The sequence below is a fragment of the Chiloscyllium plagiosum genome, chromosome 6, assembly GCF_004010195.1.
Source record: "Chiloscyllium plagiosum isolate BGI_BamShark_2017 chromosome 6, ASM401019v2, whole genome shotgun sequence".
NCBI lineage: Eukaryota > Metazoa > Chordata > Chondrichthyes > Orectolobiformes > Hemiscylliidae > Chiloscyllium > Chiloscyllium plagiosum.
In genome coordinates, this window is record NC_057715.1 from 62,942,800 (window position 1) to 62,959,281 (window position 16,482).

The 16,482-nt window shown below is 40.0% G+C and overlaps 1 protein-coding gene across 1 annotated transcript; it reads left to right on the forward strand.

Annotated features, from left to right (window-relative positions):
* The first annotated feature begins 6,513 nt into the window (after positions 1-6,513).
* Positions 6,514-14,021, forward strand: LOC122551141 (BTB/POZ domain-containing protein KCTD21-like). Its single transcript, XM_043692764.1, has 2 exons — positions 6,514-6,870; positions 12,113-14,021. The coding sequence occupies exon 2, from the start codon at positions 12,146-12,148 to the stop codon at positions 12,932-12,934; it is 789 nt and encodes a 262-aa protein (XP_043548699.1). The 5' UTR covers positions 6,514-6,870; positions 12,113-12,145; the 3' UTR covers positions 12,935-14,021.
* The last annotated feature ends 2,461 nt before the right edge of the window (positions 14,022-16,482 follow it).

Here is a 16,482-nt window from a genome sequence, read left to right on the forward strand (position 1 = left end):
GTAAAACTCTTTCTTTTACAACTCTCTTTAGACTTTCTCTCATTTAATTTCTTGATCTGCTTATTTGCATGGCAATGAACACATACTTTGAGTATTAATCTGGAGTTTAGTACTCTTACATTCTTTTTTTAAAATTTTGCCTTTGACTGCTGAATCTTCCTTAGTTGGATATTCTCCTAGATCTTTTCTATTTTATTATTCTACATTATTAACATGGACCCTCCTTTCAACATGCTTCACCCATGTTGAAGATGAACTAAAAGAAAGGTTGTGCTTTATGTTATAAAGAAGCACCAGAAGACAGTTCTTAACTCTATCTTCAACTTGACTAGTCCCAAATGTAGTGATTATAAAGAGGCTAGCCAGGTGGACCACATAGAATTTCTGAAAATGTGTTGCTGGAAAAGCGCAGCAGGTCAGGCAGCATCCAAGGAACAGGAGAATTGATGTTTCGGGCATAAGCCCTTCTTCAGGAATGAGGAAAGTGTGTCCAATGCGCATTTCCAACACCCCTCCCCCAAGTCCCTCCTCCCTACCTTTTATCTTAGCCTGCTGGAGACACATTCCTCATTCCTGAAGAAGGGCTTATGCCTGAAACGTTGATTCTCCTGTTCCTTGGATGCTGCCTGACCTGCTGCGCTTTTCCAGCAACACATTTTCAGCTCTGATCTCCAGCATCTTCAGTCCTCACTTCTCCACATAGAATTTCTGTTCGCTGGTTGGGGCTGTTAATCGTGTCCAATCACTGTGCTCTGGCTGACAGATATAAACAGGAGAGGCTTGTTGGGTCTGTATTGTCTGCACTTTTTTTTATGTATTGTCTTATGTATAAAGGTCATTGTTGCTGTCTTTTTATATTTGAAACTGGGATTTGTGGTTTGTCCTCAATTCCCTGTAAACTGGTTGAACGGTAGGGTTTGGGGCCTAGCTTTGCTGCTCCTCTCCCTTGTAAAATTGCTGTTGTAAACAGCTGTAAATGTTAACTGTTTTTGTAAATTGTTTTGTAATTTGTTTAATAAAATATTATAAACAGGAGAGACTTGCTGGGTCTGTATTGTATGCACGTTTTTTTTCAGTGACTGGATTGGCTTTTTATGTACAAATGTCATTGTTGTTGTCTTTTTATATTTGAAACTGGGATTTGGGGTTTGTCCTCATCTCCCTGTAAACTGGTTGAACGGTAGGGTTTGGGGCCTGGCTTTGCTGCACCTCACCCTTGTAAAATTGATGTTGTATACAGCTGTAAATGTTAACTGTTTTCCTTTTTGTAAACGGTTTTGTATATTTTTTAATAAAATAAAAAACAGGAAAAAACACAAGGAAAAACCTTGTGTCGTTCACTGTGTCTCACACCTGCGCACACACACAACATGGGTGCTGGGGATAAAATAAGCACTACTGCAGTTAGGCAGCAGTGTGTGGGTAAATAAAAAAAATTTAAAAGAAAAAAAATGAACAGGAGAGTCACCCAGTTAGGCGGTACTGTGGGGCAAAGAAGTAAAAGTGTGTTACACCTTCTGACACTCTGACAGCTAAAGAAAAAAAACAAGAGTGTCACACATTCTGTAAAAAAAAGGAAACAAAATAAACAGGAGAGTCACCCAGTGCTGTGGGGGGGGATTGGTGTTGAGGGCAGGGGAGAGCAAGTCAGAGGACCTCCTTGTGGGTCTGCTCCTGGGCCTGGCCATAAACAGGTCCAGGCAGCAGGCCGCAGAGCAGGTCGTTAAGGCCGATTGTCTGCCCGTCTTCTGCTGTTATGTCAGAGCCCAGGTGTCTCTGGAGGAGGAGCACGCAGTGTCCACCAACACCCTTGACCTGTTCAGGGAGTGGAGTGTATTATTTCCCTGTCCAACTCCATTTTGATTTAATCCCTGCGCTGCCCTTCACTGTTTGATCGTACTGTGTTGCCCTATAAGAAGGGCACTGCTTGTCATTGGCCACTTGGGTGTTTCCTTTCTTCTTGGAGGTGGAAATTGAATAAAGATTTGTACACTTTGTGTTTTTCACTGTGTCTTACACCTGCACACACACACACACTAGGAGAAAAAAAGAGAAAGAAAAAAAATAAACAGGGGTGTCAGAGTTCCTGTTGTCTCTGAGAGCTGGCTTTGAGGGAGCTGGGTCTGTATCAAGGACTCTCCGTGTGTAAATAAAGGGTGACTTGGTGACGGGATACTGGCCTCTGTGGAGTTATTTCAGTGGCAACAAGAGAAAAACACGCCTTTGAAAAAACTTGCTGACAACAGTTATCTTTGAGTTGAGATAAGCATTTAGAGTCATAGAGTCATAAAGGTGTACAGACCTTTCAGTCCATGCCAACCAAATATCCTAATATAATCTAGTCCCATTTGTTAGCATTTGGCCCATATCCCTCTGAACCATTGCTATTCAAATGCCCATCCAATTGCTTTTTAAATGTTATCATTGTACCAGCCTCCACCACTTCCCCAGGCAGTTCATTCCATACATGCATCACATTCTGCATGAAAAAGTTGCCCCTTCAGTCCCTTTAAATATCTTTCCCCTCTCACCCTGAACTTATGCCCTCTAGTTCAGGTCTCCTCCACCCTAGGGAAAAGACCTTGTCTTTTTATCCTATCCATGCCCCTCATGATTTTATAAACTTCTATAAGGCCACCTTCTATAAGCCTCCAACACTCCAGGAAAAATAGGCCCAGCCTATACAACATCTCTCAATAGCTCAAACCCTACAACCTTGGCAGCAACCTTGTAAATCATTTCTGAACCCTTTCAAGTTTCACAAGATCTTTCCTATAACAAGGCGTCCAGAATTGGCTGCAACATTCTAAATGCAGCCTAACCAAAGATTTGTACAGCCACAACATAACATCTCAACTCATAAACTAATGCACTCACCAATAAAGGCAAGGGTACCAAACGCCTTCTTCATTAATCTGTCTAACTATGACTCTACTTTCAAGGAACCATGAATCTGCACTCCAAGGTATCTTTGTTGGACAACACTCCCCAGGACCTTACCATTAAGTATATAAATCCTACCCTACAAAATATTGCACCTCACAGTTATCTAGATTAAACTCCATCTACCACTGAGGTAAAAACAATAACTGCAGATGCTGGAAGAGCACAGCAATTCAGGCATCCGACGAGCTGCCTGAATTGCTGTGCTCTTCCAGCACTACTGATCCAGAATCCATCTACCACTCTCAGCCTATCTGATTAAGGTTCTGTTGTACTCTGAGGTAACCTTCTTCGCTGTTCACCACACCACCAATTTTGTTGTCATCTGCAAACTTACTAAATACACCTCCTATATTTATATCCAAATCTTTTATATAAATGATCAAAGGCAGTGGACCCAGCACTGATCCCTGCGGCACATCACTGGTCACTGGCCCCCAGTCTGAAAAGTAAACTTTAACCATCACCCTCTGTTTCCTACCTTCCAGCCAATTTTGTATCCAAATGGCTTGTTCTCCCTGTATTCCATGTGATCTAACCTTGTTAACCAGTCTACTTTGCAAAACCTTGTTGAACACCTTACTGAATACCATATACACAATGTCCATCGCTCTGCCTTCACTAATCCTCTTTGTCACTTCTTCAAATAGCTCAATCAAATTAGTAAGACATGATTTCCCACACGCAATGCTATGTTGACTATCCCTAATCAGTCCAAATTTCCAAATTAGGATTTCCAAATACATGTAAATTCTGTCTCTCAAGATCCCCTCCAACAACTTGCCCTCCAGTGATATCAGGCTCAGCAGTCTACAGTTCACTGGCTTTTCCTTACCACCTTTCTTAATTCTAGCGTTATGCCATTATTTGGGAAGCTTGACTCATTTGATCCTGCCCTCGAAGACTGGGCCCAGTATGCGGGAAGAATGCATTTTTTTTTCTGATCAAATGACATTGGGGGGGGGGGGGGGGTAGAAGAAAAGCAATGAGCTTTTTTGGTTATTTGAAGCCAAACTTCCCCTGAGACAAAAGATACTAAAACCCTTCAAGAGTTGATGAATTTAGTTAAGGAATATTAAGAATCCTAAGCCTCTTCTAATTCTGAGATGCTATCTGTTTTACTTTTCAATTTGAGAACTAGGAACCAGTAGTGGGATTTTTGACTAAAATAAGCTGACTAGCAGAGGCATGCGACTTTGGTTTAATCCTTAATGAGATGGTATGTGGGATTAATGATGTAACCTGACTAAAGTGCCTATTAGCTGAAGCTTAACTGAACTTCAAACAGGCACTACATCATAGGCTTTATCAGTTGCAGGGTATTCCAATGGAAGTTGACACCCTTGCCAGTCTGACTGAGCTTGGGGAATACCACTTGAGTGAATGCAACTGCATTGCCTCATTCAGGATATATCCTGAACAGAGGGACTCTCGGTCTGTCCACGGCAAAACCCCAAAACACAGCCAAGTCTTGGCCAAATGGTTACAATTTTCTTCAGGATCAGGTCTAGTATGCCATTGTAGTTGTTGCTGGTATGCGGACATGAGACAGCAAAAGAGCCCCACTAAACCTAAATTGAGTAAGAGAACTCATGGCGTCCAGGAGAGCGCATACCTTGGAAAGTCCATCTATATCTGGTTTGGAACAGTTAAATTGCTTACAATAATCTTCATGTTTGAATAGTTTTGTTGTGTAGTTTTACACCCACATCCACATCAAATCCTGCCAAAACTGAAACAGGTGGTTTCACAATCACCATCACAACCAGAATTGAAACCTTCTTGGACCCAACAAGACCAGATCACCATAGAGGATGGGATATCATTATGAGGAGCAAGAGTCATTGTCCTGAGCAAAGGTCACTGGCAGATACCTGCTGAACTGCACCAGGGTCATCCAGGTGTTTCCAAAATGACGATATTGGTGAGAAGTAATGTCTGGTGGCCAGAATTGGATGCAGAGTGCTAACAAGTATAAAAACTACTGTAGCAACAACCCCACATTCATGGGAATGGCCGGATAAACCCTGGACTCTGTTACATGTGGAAAATGCATGGTTTCAGTGTTCTTAGTTCTTGTCAAAGTGGTTGGAAATGCGGGGGGGGAGGGTGAAGCGGCATCAGGAATGCCAACGTTGGACACAAGACTCCACTAAGTGAGAGAGACATTTTACTTCAGGGGCCGATTTGGTGTAGGAACCACAGGAATGGTCCTGCATGGGTATGGGCCATGATCAATGGGAGGTCAGGACCAGTGACGTGTAAACTTCGGGTAGGTGTGACAGTCGCGAACAAACAAGTGGACCATATGAAAGCTGCAAACTCGCAATCAGTGCAGGAGTAAAACATGCTCAACTCCTTGACAGCCTTTCTGACCACTCTGGAACCTGTGGTTTCTCCCTTTCTGTCAAGCATTAAAGATTCCTCAGAATCTGAGATGAACATGGTGCCTCTTTGATGCCTTTGCTGCCCAAACAAGAGAATGAATGTGCAAGAGCTGAGTCCAATGCATTAGACATCACCCGTATCAGAGGCAGAGTGGGAGGAACCTGACCTGGTGCTCAAAAGCTCCGGAGGAGCTACAAAAAAGAACCAGCCCATGTCCTCAGACTTAGAGGGTGAAGTATGTAGTCATTGAATATGAGTTCGCCGATTGGGGCTGTTAATCTGTGGCACTGGAAAAATACAGCAGGTCAGGCAGCATCCGAGGAGAAGGAGAGCAGGAATGAAGGACTTATGCTTGAAACGTCGACTCTTCTGCTCCATGGATGCTGCCTGACCTGCCGTGCTTTTCAAATGCCACACACTTCAACTCTGATCTCCAGCATCTGCAGTCCTCACTTTCTCCTAGTCGCTGTTAATCTGGTCCAATCCGGGAACTCTGGCTGACAGATATAAACAGGAGAGTTAGAGGTTCTGAAAGCTGGCTCTGAGCGACCTGAATCAGTGTCAAGGAGACTCTACGTGTAACTCAAGGGTGACTCTGTGAAGGACACAACATCTGTGGAGTTATTTCACTAATCTCTTGGATGTGGGCGTAAAGCTACACACAACTACTCAAATGTGAAGCTTTTGGTAAAGATTCAATACAGTCTCTTGGCAATGGCCCAATGACAGTAGATGCATATCTCCCATGACAAATTAACAATTTAATTATCCTGTATAAGTGATTTCAAAATATTCAAGATATAGGGTCGTAACTTCACAATACAAAATAAAGCTGCGAGGACACTGGAAATCTGAATGAAAATAGAAATTGCTGGAGAAACTCAGCAGGTCTGAAGAAGGGTCATGAAACTGGAAATTTTAAATAAATTTTCTTTTGCAGATGTTGAGTTTTTCCAGCAATTTATTTTTTTGTATCATAATTTCAAAAATAATTTTACAAGTATAGACTACACGCAAAAATACTCAAATTGCTATTTTGAAATATAGATGCCACAAACCGTTGCAACAATTTATTGATGTCAACTCTGCGCATTAAAATCGTATGAAAATAATTTTGAGCTTATTAATACAAAGACAACAAAATCCAATTATACAATGGGATCTAATATGTTAATATGTTTAAACGTTATTACTTAATACAAATATAGTGTGGCAGCATGGTCTATAATCATGACTCATTTTAGCATCTCGGCACTCAGTTTTTTGGATATGCTACACTATTCGTTTCTCGGCAATTTTAATTCTGCCGATATCCAAAACCGAACAGATAGCCAACTACAGCGCTAATCACAGTAACCTTTTCTGGAAATAGGAACAACGCGCATGAGTGTTTGCGGTGCATTGTAGGCGTTGTAGTTCACTGTCTGGTGAGGGTTTGGTAATGTTACATAAACAACGGGCAGTAAAACCACAAGGTCCAGAAGTTACTGCGCTACCAGCTTCTACCACGGGTTTGTCATGAAGTTGGGTTGATGCAAGGTGAGTGCAGTGCACTGTACACAATACAGCCTTTGGTCCAGCAGCGTTTGGTCGCATTTCACATGTGCTTCATCTTTGGAGCGAACGGCTTTTCCAGAGGGAGGAAGTTAGGGGGAGGGGAGCTGTAATTGAAGGATGCATTTTGAAACAATGCAGTTTCACATTGCGGGGCCACAATCTTCTGGATAAAGTGCGTTTATTTTAGATATATTTTTGAAAAATAAATTCTGCTTTAGATTTCATTTTCTATGCGCACTAGAGTGACGAACAAAAAAAAAATGCTTCTGCGCTATATGGTGGGTTGTTAGGACAAACCATGGGGCGACCGCTGTTATGTTTTTGCAGTGTTAAAGTTTGTAATATATTTAATATTTAACTGACAGACAAATTGACTATTGGAAGCAAAATGAACACAGTAAACTTTAGAAATTAGATTTATATTTGGTGACAACATGTTGGAGCCAGCTTTTCATTGTGACATTTGTTGGTTGAAGAATTTGACAGGTTTTGAGTTTGAAATCCAAATAAACTAGGTTATTTATACCACTAAAGCAAAAACCCCTCTTTGTCATTATTTGTGGGAAAACTTAGAAAAATTAAGTAAAGACTGTTTCAGTGCTTTACACATATGGTAACTGCTGCCACGAGAACGTTTCACTGAATTCTTGTTTTCTTTTTAGTATCATGGTTATGTGAATGTTGCTGCCCTAATTGCTCTTAAAAAGGTAGTGAATGGCTGCCTTATATTGCTGAACTCTGTATGCTATGCGTATCTGCACAGTGCTGTTTAGGGAGATGTCATATCAACTAATGGCAGCTGCATGAGTGGGGGTAGTTGGCTGCCCCAAATCCTCTTCTATTTTATATTATGATAAAAGAAATACATTAAATAAAATTAGTCTAACAGCACTCTAACAAAAATCAAAAAGGAAACATACAAATTCAAGTTAAAATATATTGTATGAAGATAAGCCAGCACTGCAGTAATGCACCCCTTCAGTGAGCGTTGATTGTGGAAGGCCTAAAGTGTAGCAATGGACACTGCATGCTCCCATCCAACAACATCTGGGCACAGATATAATCTAGTAGCTTGCTAAAATCATTTAACAAAAAACCTAGGAAGAGAGGCAAGCAGTCGGATAAGCAATTCCTTCCACAATCTTGGCCAGGAGCAGACTCACGAATGATTCCTGATCAAGGGCTTATGCCCGAAATGTCGTTTCTCCTACTCCTTGGATGCTGCCTGACCTGCTGTCTTTTTCCAGCACTACACTCTCGACTCACAAGTAGACAGTATGATTTAGAGGCAGACTGCCCTTTTCACGGAAAGCTGCATCTAATCACAACCAATTGCTGCCCAGTTGTATTAGCCGGTACCTTCTGACATTAGACCTGAGACTCTGCCAGGTTCGTGAATGCAGCACAGGAGACATTAGGAAGAGGAGTGTTGCTGAACAAAGAGACTTTGGAGTGCAGGTTCATACTTTCTTGAAAGTGGAATCTCAGATAGATAGGATAGTGAAGAAGGCATTTAGTATGCTTTCCTTTTATTGGTCAGTGCATTGAAATAGCAGTTGGGAGGTCATGTTGCAGCTATACAGGACACTGGTTAGGCCACCTTTGGAATATTATGTGCAATTCTGGTCTCCTGCTACAGGAAGGATGTTGTGAAACTTGAAAGGGTTCAGAAAAGATTTACAAGGATGTTTCCAGGGTTGGAAGGTTTGAACTGTAGGGAGAAACTGAATAGACAGCTATTTTCCCTGAAGTGTCGGAGGCTGAGGGGTGACCTCTTAGAGGTTTATAAAATCATGAGGAGCATGGAAAGGGTAAATAGACAAAGTCTCTTCCCTGGGGTGGGGCAGTCCAGAACTAGAGGGCATAGGTTTAGGGTGAGAGAGGAAAGATTTAGAAGAGACCAGAGGGGCAACTTTTCCACACAGGGTGGAGCATATATGGAATGAGCTGCCAGAGGAAGTGGTGTAGGCTGGTAGAATTACAACATTTTAAAGGGCATCTGGATGGGTATATGAATAAGAATGGTTTAGAGAGATATGGGCCAAATGCTGGCAAATGGGACTAGATTAACTTAGGATATCTGGTTGGTATGGATGGTTTGGACCAAAGGGTCTGTTTCTGTGCTGTATCTCTCTATGACTCTTCAGTGGAGAGAAGGTATGTCGCCACAGGAAGGGGGTTAGGTGCAGGAGATTTAGAAAATAGAGATGATACATAACTGGAGAAATCTGCTGAAGTGTGGGTCATTTTCAATGACTTCCTGCATGACCATGGTCAGTGAATATATACAGGACATTAATGAGGCCTCTTCTAGACGCACTGTTACAGGAAGGATATTATTAAACTGGAGAGGTTTCAGAAAAGATTAACCAAGATGTTGCTGGCAATGGAGTTAGAAAGAAAGGCTGGGACTTTTTCACTGGAGCGTAAGAAGTTGAGGGGTGACTTTATAGAGGTCTATAAAATTAAGAGGGGCATGGATAAGATGAATAGCAAAGGTCTATTCCATAAGGTAGGGGAGTTCAAAACTAGGGGGCAAATTTTTAAGGTGAGGGGAGAAAGATTTAAAAAGGACATGTAAGGCAGGTTTTTTACACAGTGGTTAGTGTGAGGAATGAACTACCAGAGGAAGTGGTGAATGCAAGTACAGTTACACTGTTCAAAAGACATAAATAGGACAGATTTGGACGGATGCGAGCCAAACATAGGCAGGGTGGGACTAGTTTCGTTTGGGAACATGGCTGTGTGGACTAGTTGGATCAAAGGGTCTGATTCCATGCTGTGTGACTCTGACATTGACTGCCCAAAGATCAAGAGTGTGGGACAAAAGTGCAGAAAATATATAGCAAAATTCCCTTTAAGAAAGAAGCCTTAGTCTACAGCAACACATATAAACATGGCCAATGGATTCCTTGTGGCCATAAAATTCCAGAATTTACTTCACCAAAGGTTACATGTGGTTTGCAATGTGTAACACATCCATAATGGATAGCAGTTGTACACCACTAGAGGTCTCTGTCACTGCTGGCTGGTATGAGGGAATGCCAGTGTGTTCAGATGGCAAAGTGAGGGAGTTTGCAGCAGCAGCCCATACAGAAAAACCTGACACAAAGGTCAAGGAGGGAATATCCTCCAGACTGCTCAAAATGTGGGACATGCATACTCCAAGAGGAACCTAGGGTCAATGTGAAATTCTATCCGAACAGGGATTAGTACAAATGGAAATCAGCTGCAGGCTTCAGTGACCTAGACACTTCTGGGTCAAGCATCATCATTGACCAGAACCTGGAATTGATCAGGCATGTAAATACAGTCTCTAGGAGAGCAAGTCAGAAGCCAGGTATTCTGCAGCATGTAGTACACTTCCTGCCACCCCTACCCATCCATCACCTTCTGCCTGACCACCATCTACAAGGCATGTCAGGAATGTGAGAGAATACTCACCACTTGCCTGGATGAGTGCCAACAATCAAGAGGTTTGAAATCATCCAGGACAAAGCAATCCACTTGATTGGTATCATGCTTGACATTCATTCCCTTCATAACCGCACAGTGGCCATCAGTGTATATCATCAAGAAAATGTTCTGCAGTAAAAGACCAATGCTTGGTTAATCACACATTCCAAACTCATGATCTCTACCACCTAGAAGGACAGGGGCATACGGCAAAACTACTTACCTGCAAGGTCCCTTCCAAGCCACACACCATCCCTGACTTTGAAATATGTCACTGTGGGAGTGTGGGTATCCCTATCAGTAAAGGAAGCCATGGGTTCAAGAAGGCAGCTGACCACCATCTTCTCCAGGGTAATTAATGATGGGCAATAAATGCTGGCCCAGCAGTAGCATGCATATCCCTTAAATAATGAAGTATTTATAACACACAAACCAGTAACCTGGCCCAACAGGTCTGTGTTCATATTTGTGTTCCAAAGGGGCCTCCTCTCAGTTTGCAGCATCCTCCTATCAATTCAATCAATCCTTTATAATATTTAGAATTGCAATATAGAAGTTTATTGAAGTGCTTTTACCCTTCAGCTCAGTTAAGATTCACATGAAAAAATACCCAGCACTGTACTAATATCTTGATATTTATCTCACATTGAGGTTTTGATATTATTTGAAAACTATGGAGCAAATGTTATTCCAGAAGGAAGAAATGGATAAAGTGAAATTCCATGAATATGCCCTGAAGTATGTGAAAGGGAGACAAAGAAATCAAAACAAACAAGACAATGCAGAAGTTTTTTTTAATCTTTATTGTAATCTCTTCTTGAAAGCATTGAATAGAAATCTGTTCCTAGGCTTTTTCTGAATGGTTTTAGCAAGCTGAGGTTAGATGCCAGAAAGCTGCATCTAAAGCTCTGCTATTGCTAGTCTGTGCCTGGTTATGGACTAATCTTTCCAGTTTATATACCTTTTACCATCTTCGAGGTTGATCTGAAACTGACTTCAATATGACAGAATTAAGCAATCTGGAGTATTATCACAACACAGTATCAGAGTAGCACTGGTTGCCTGCAGTTACTTGAAATATCTAGTTTCCACAGAAGCAAACTATACCATGTAAACAAAAATAGTTAGATTGCCGATATGTCAGTCATATGTTAAAAATGGGAGTATAAACTGAATGCACTTTTTTCAATCCATTCCCTTCTAGATATCCGTTTTCTTCAGATAAACTATTCCTTAAACTCATCTTCATGGGAAATGCATTGTATTGTAAAGCATGATATGGAGATGCCAGTGTTGGACTGGGATGGACAAAGTTAAAAATCGCACAATGCCAGGTTATAGTCCAACATGTTTATTTGGAAATACTAGCTTTTGGAGTGCTGCTCCTTCGTCAGGTAGCTAATAGGGCAGGATCATAGGACACAGCATTTACAGTAAAAGATCAAAGTGTCATACAAGTAATCTAATCTAAGTAATCTAATCTAATCTAATCTAATTTCAAAACAATTATTATAATGCACCTCAAGCAAAGCCAGTCCCATTTCTTTCCTGGACTTTTGGAAAACTAATAGAATCACAAGTGTTTCAAAATGTTTGACCAAGAATAGAGGAGGCTATGGATAAGAAGTTGCAACATGTTAACATCAAAGGGGTAATTGTGAAGGGATACAAAGAGCATTTTGTTTAACAGAATGTTTTGATCGTTGTATTAAACACTGCTTTCATAAAATTTCTCTTTCTCTTTTTTGATCTTTTTCCTATAAAACAGATTGTAATAAATTAAGATACTACACAGTGGCAAATGAGAATGTCTGACCCTATAACGTTAAATGTAGGAGGAAAGCTATACACCAGTTCTCTAGCAACATTAACACGTTATCCAGACTCGATGCTGGGTATCATGTTCAGTGGGAAAATGCCCTCAACTAGTGATCAGCATGGTAACTTCTTCATTGACAGAGACGGGAAAATATTTCGATACATTCTAAATTTTCTGCGCACATCAAATCTCGACCTTCCAGATGATTTTCAAGAAGTGGGGCTGTTGAAAAGAGAAGCTGATTTTTACCAGATCCAACCTTTGATACATGCTTTGCAAGAAAGAGAATCTGAAAATGCCAAAGCAGAAAGAAATGCAATGCTCAACATTACTCTTGATCAGAGACTGCAGACTGTTTATTTTACAGTTAAACCAGCCCCACAAATGTACAATCTAACCTCGTGTAGCACAGACGTCTTTGATGCAAATATATTTTGCACGTCAGCTGAATTCTTGAAACATTTGAGCTCCAAGTTTTGTTACTTTGTGAATGGTAAACTTTTACCAATTGGCTATGAGAAAAAAGATCCATACCATTTGACACTACAATGGGTTGGACATGTGGCTGTACTGCCTGAAGATGAATATACAAGACAAAACTTAAAAAGATTATGGATTGCACCTACAAATGAGCAAGTTAACAATTTTCAGTTATTTGTAGAGGAAGTGTTAAAAACAGCAATGAGTGATGGATTCCATGTGGATTCATTACAGCCAGATTCCTCTGATTTTATGAATTATAAGGTACTACGTTTAGTCCGGTATAAATAAAACGTGTCATTTAAACTATTAATTATTACATGTTTCTTACTGTGTAACAGTATAAGCCTTAAGCTTCTCCTATTCCCCCTACCCAAACTGTATGGCACTTTAGGTTCAGGATTGCTGCATTTATCTATATTGTGTTTATTGCTTAAAACAATGAAAGTCTAACAATATAAAATGTGTGCCAGTAGTTTATTTAATCATAACGCTGGCAAACTCTGCCACTAGTTCAAATTATTTAGTTGTGCCCTGACATTTGCAATTATTGTATGACTATGTAGATACTGGTTTGCACTGGATTTTTAGCTTTCACATTTTTCAGCAGAAGTATATACTACGAAAAATGCTTCTTATGCTGTCCAAATTTAATGTTCCATTTTTGGAAAATTATCTTTGATAATTCAATATCAGATATTTTATTGGACATTAAGTAATACTGTATATATCAGTTAAAGTACACAAACCAAACCTTAAAGGATTTGTTTAACAATGGAAAATGATACAATGTTTTGTATCAAGTCTTACAGAATCATAAAAATTTACAGTACAGAAGGAAGCCATTTGCCCCATTATGTCTGTATCGGCTCCCAAAAAACTTACCTAGCTCATCCCATTCTCCAGTACTCTAAATTCATACTTCCAAACATATATCTAGTTCTCTTTTGAAGCATTCTTTGGAATCCGTCTCTGCCACTCTGCCAGGCAGTGCATTCCAAATCCTAACAAATCTAAGAGAAGACCATCTTAGTGATGAAATAAAACAAACAAGAAAATCTAAAACCTCTTCAAACTGATCAAGTTAATGTAAAATAATTTTATTGGGGATGCAGTTGATTTTGGGCACAATGTCTGCATTTACAACATGGCTTGTAGACAACAAATGTCTGTTTTGAAGCTGTAAATTTCTCATCGTACCTGTTATTCATTTCTGTGGGTATCTTGGTCATCGATATTTTGCTGTTTCATTCTGTATTTTAATACATTTACCCACTGGCATTTAATTTTAAAACAAAGCAAATGGGCCCAAATATTTTATTCTGCCTTTCAGCTCTGTATTATACTTATCCTGAAAATTTGCATAGATATGATTAAAAACAAGTGATTTTCATGATATGGATTGTGTTAATTAACATACTTTTGAAATAACATTGATTTATGCTAATAATGCATTAACTATGAGTGGGAAGGAAGGCAACAGGACAACTTAGCAGGACCTCCATTGGGTCAACAGTGGCTCTTGACAAGTTGCACTTATACAGATAACTTGTAAATATAAAACATTTAAGCAAAAGGTGTACAGGGTTTGATTTTCCAGACCATTTAGAATTTTTTTTTGATAAAATAACTTTGGTAGTAGAGAACTTTAGTATTCCTGGAAAAAGGCACATTTTGTCAAAGGTCTTTGTCTAGCAATAATCAGAACATTTTGCAAGATTATAATTTCAAGGGGAAATGAAGACTCCTATTGCATGAGTAAAAATTGCACAATTGTTGGTAAGTTTTTGATATAGGTGTTGCCATGGACAATGCACCCGATAATGGTTATTATCAGGTTAAATGCCAGGTATTGTTAAATTTTAAATCAGGCAGGTTAATACTGGTCAGCACATTCTCCTGAAAAACAAAACAAGTGAATGCCTAACACCTATTTTGTTGAGGTGAAACAGATGCAATGTTCATAAATATTCTTTTTGCTACAAAGCCATGGCCCTGTGCATTAATATACATTGCTTCTAATATATGCAAGTATACCACACTGACAATTCTACTGACAATCCTAAAATGGTAGTGAGAGTAATTCCATGCATACTCAGGATTATTCAGTAAATGACCAGTTGCAGATCTAATGTTAAGACTGTTGAGTTTTGCAAGCGTAAACCAGATGGTTTAGATCACTACCTTGCTTGTTGTGAACAGTGAGAGTTATGTCATTTGATACAATCTTCTAGTCTTAGGGATATGCAACCTACATATCATAACTGATGTCACAGTGGTGCTGAAATTCATATTTGTATGATAGATGGAATGTCTTTTTGGCATGATGGTAGCATCATCCTGTTAGTGGTGAACACTATTAACTGGGACTACATAAAGTGAAACAGCAAGTTTCACCTATTGCTTACACATTTGAGATATCACACCGTTGCAGGATAAGCTGAGGTAGATTGTACACCAGGAGTGATTACCTTGGGGCCTTTGTCAAGTGCAATATACAATAAAACATGGTCTGATCAGGGTAGCAATTTTCTTGCAGGATAGCTTTGCACCTAATTTCTGCATCAAACTTGCACAATGAATAAATGGTTCTGGCTTTACTTACGAGGTCAGTTTTTTAATGCTCAGAACTGTAGGAATCCTGTGCTAATTAGTGACGATAGATTTGCGGTAGACAGTAATTGAGAACAAACTCTGACTGATTTCTCGATGAGGATATCAAGGAAAGGGAGCTTATTTTTCTGTTCCATTTCATGTGAATTTGAGCATAAGATGGAGCTTATTAAGAAAATTCTTACATGCAGGTGTGTAAGATTCTGATTCAAATATAGCAAATGAGAAATAAGAAAGGGATGATCACCTTATTGGGTTTGTATTATAGACCCCCCTAATAGTCAGAGGGAAATTGAGAAACAAACTTGTAAGGAGATCTCAGCTATCTGTAAGAGTTATAGAGTAGTTATGGTCGGGGATTTTAACTTTCCAAATATCGGCTGAGATTGCCATAGTGTTAAAGGTTTAGATGGAGAGGAATTTCTTAATTGCATACAAGACAATTTTCTGATTCAGTATGTGGATGTTCTATTAGAGAAGGTGCAAAACCTGACCTACTCTTGGGAAATAAGGCAGGGCAGATGACTGAGGTGTCAGTGGGGGAGCACTTTGGGGCCAGCAACCATAATTCTATTTGTTTTAAAATCGTGATGGAAAAGGATAGACCAGATCTAAAAGTTGAAGTTCGAAATTGGAGGAAGGCCAATTTTGACGGTATTAGGCAAGAACTTTCGAAAGTTGATTGGAGTCAGATGTTCGCAGGTAAAGAGACGGCTGGAAAATGGGAAGCCTTCAGAAATGAGATAACAAGAATCCAGAGAAAGTATATTCCTGTCAGGGTGAAAGGGGAGGCTGGTAGGTATAGGGAATGCTTGTTAACTAAAGAAATTGAGGGTTTGGTTAAGAAAAAGAAGGAAGCATATGTCAGGATAGATCGAGTGAATCCTTAGAGTATAAAGGAAGTAGGAGTATACCTAAGAGGGAAATCAGGAGGGCAGAGCAGTAGATGTGATCTATATGGACTTCAGTAAGGCGTTTGACAAGTTCCCCATGGGAGACTGATTAGCAAGGTTAGATCTCATGGAATAAAGGGAGAACTAGCCATTTGGATACAGAACTGGCTCAAAGGTAGAAGACAGAGAGTGGTGGTGGAAGGTTGTTTTTCAGACTGGAGGCCTGTGACCAGTGGAGTGCCACAAGGATCGGTGCTGGGTTCTCTACTTTTTGTCATTTACATAAAAGATTTGGATGCGAGCATAAGAGGTACAGTTAGTAAGTTTGCAGAT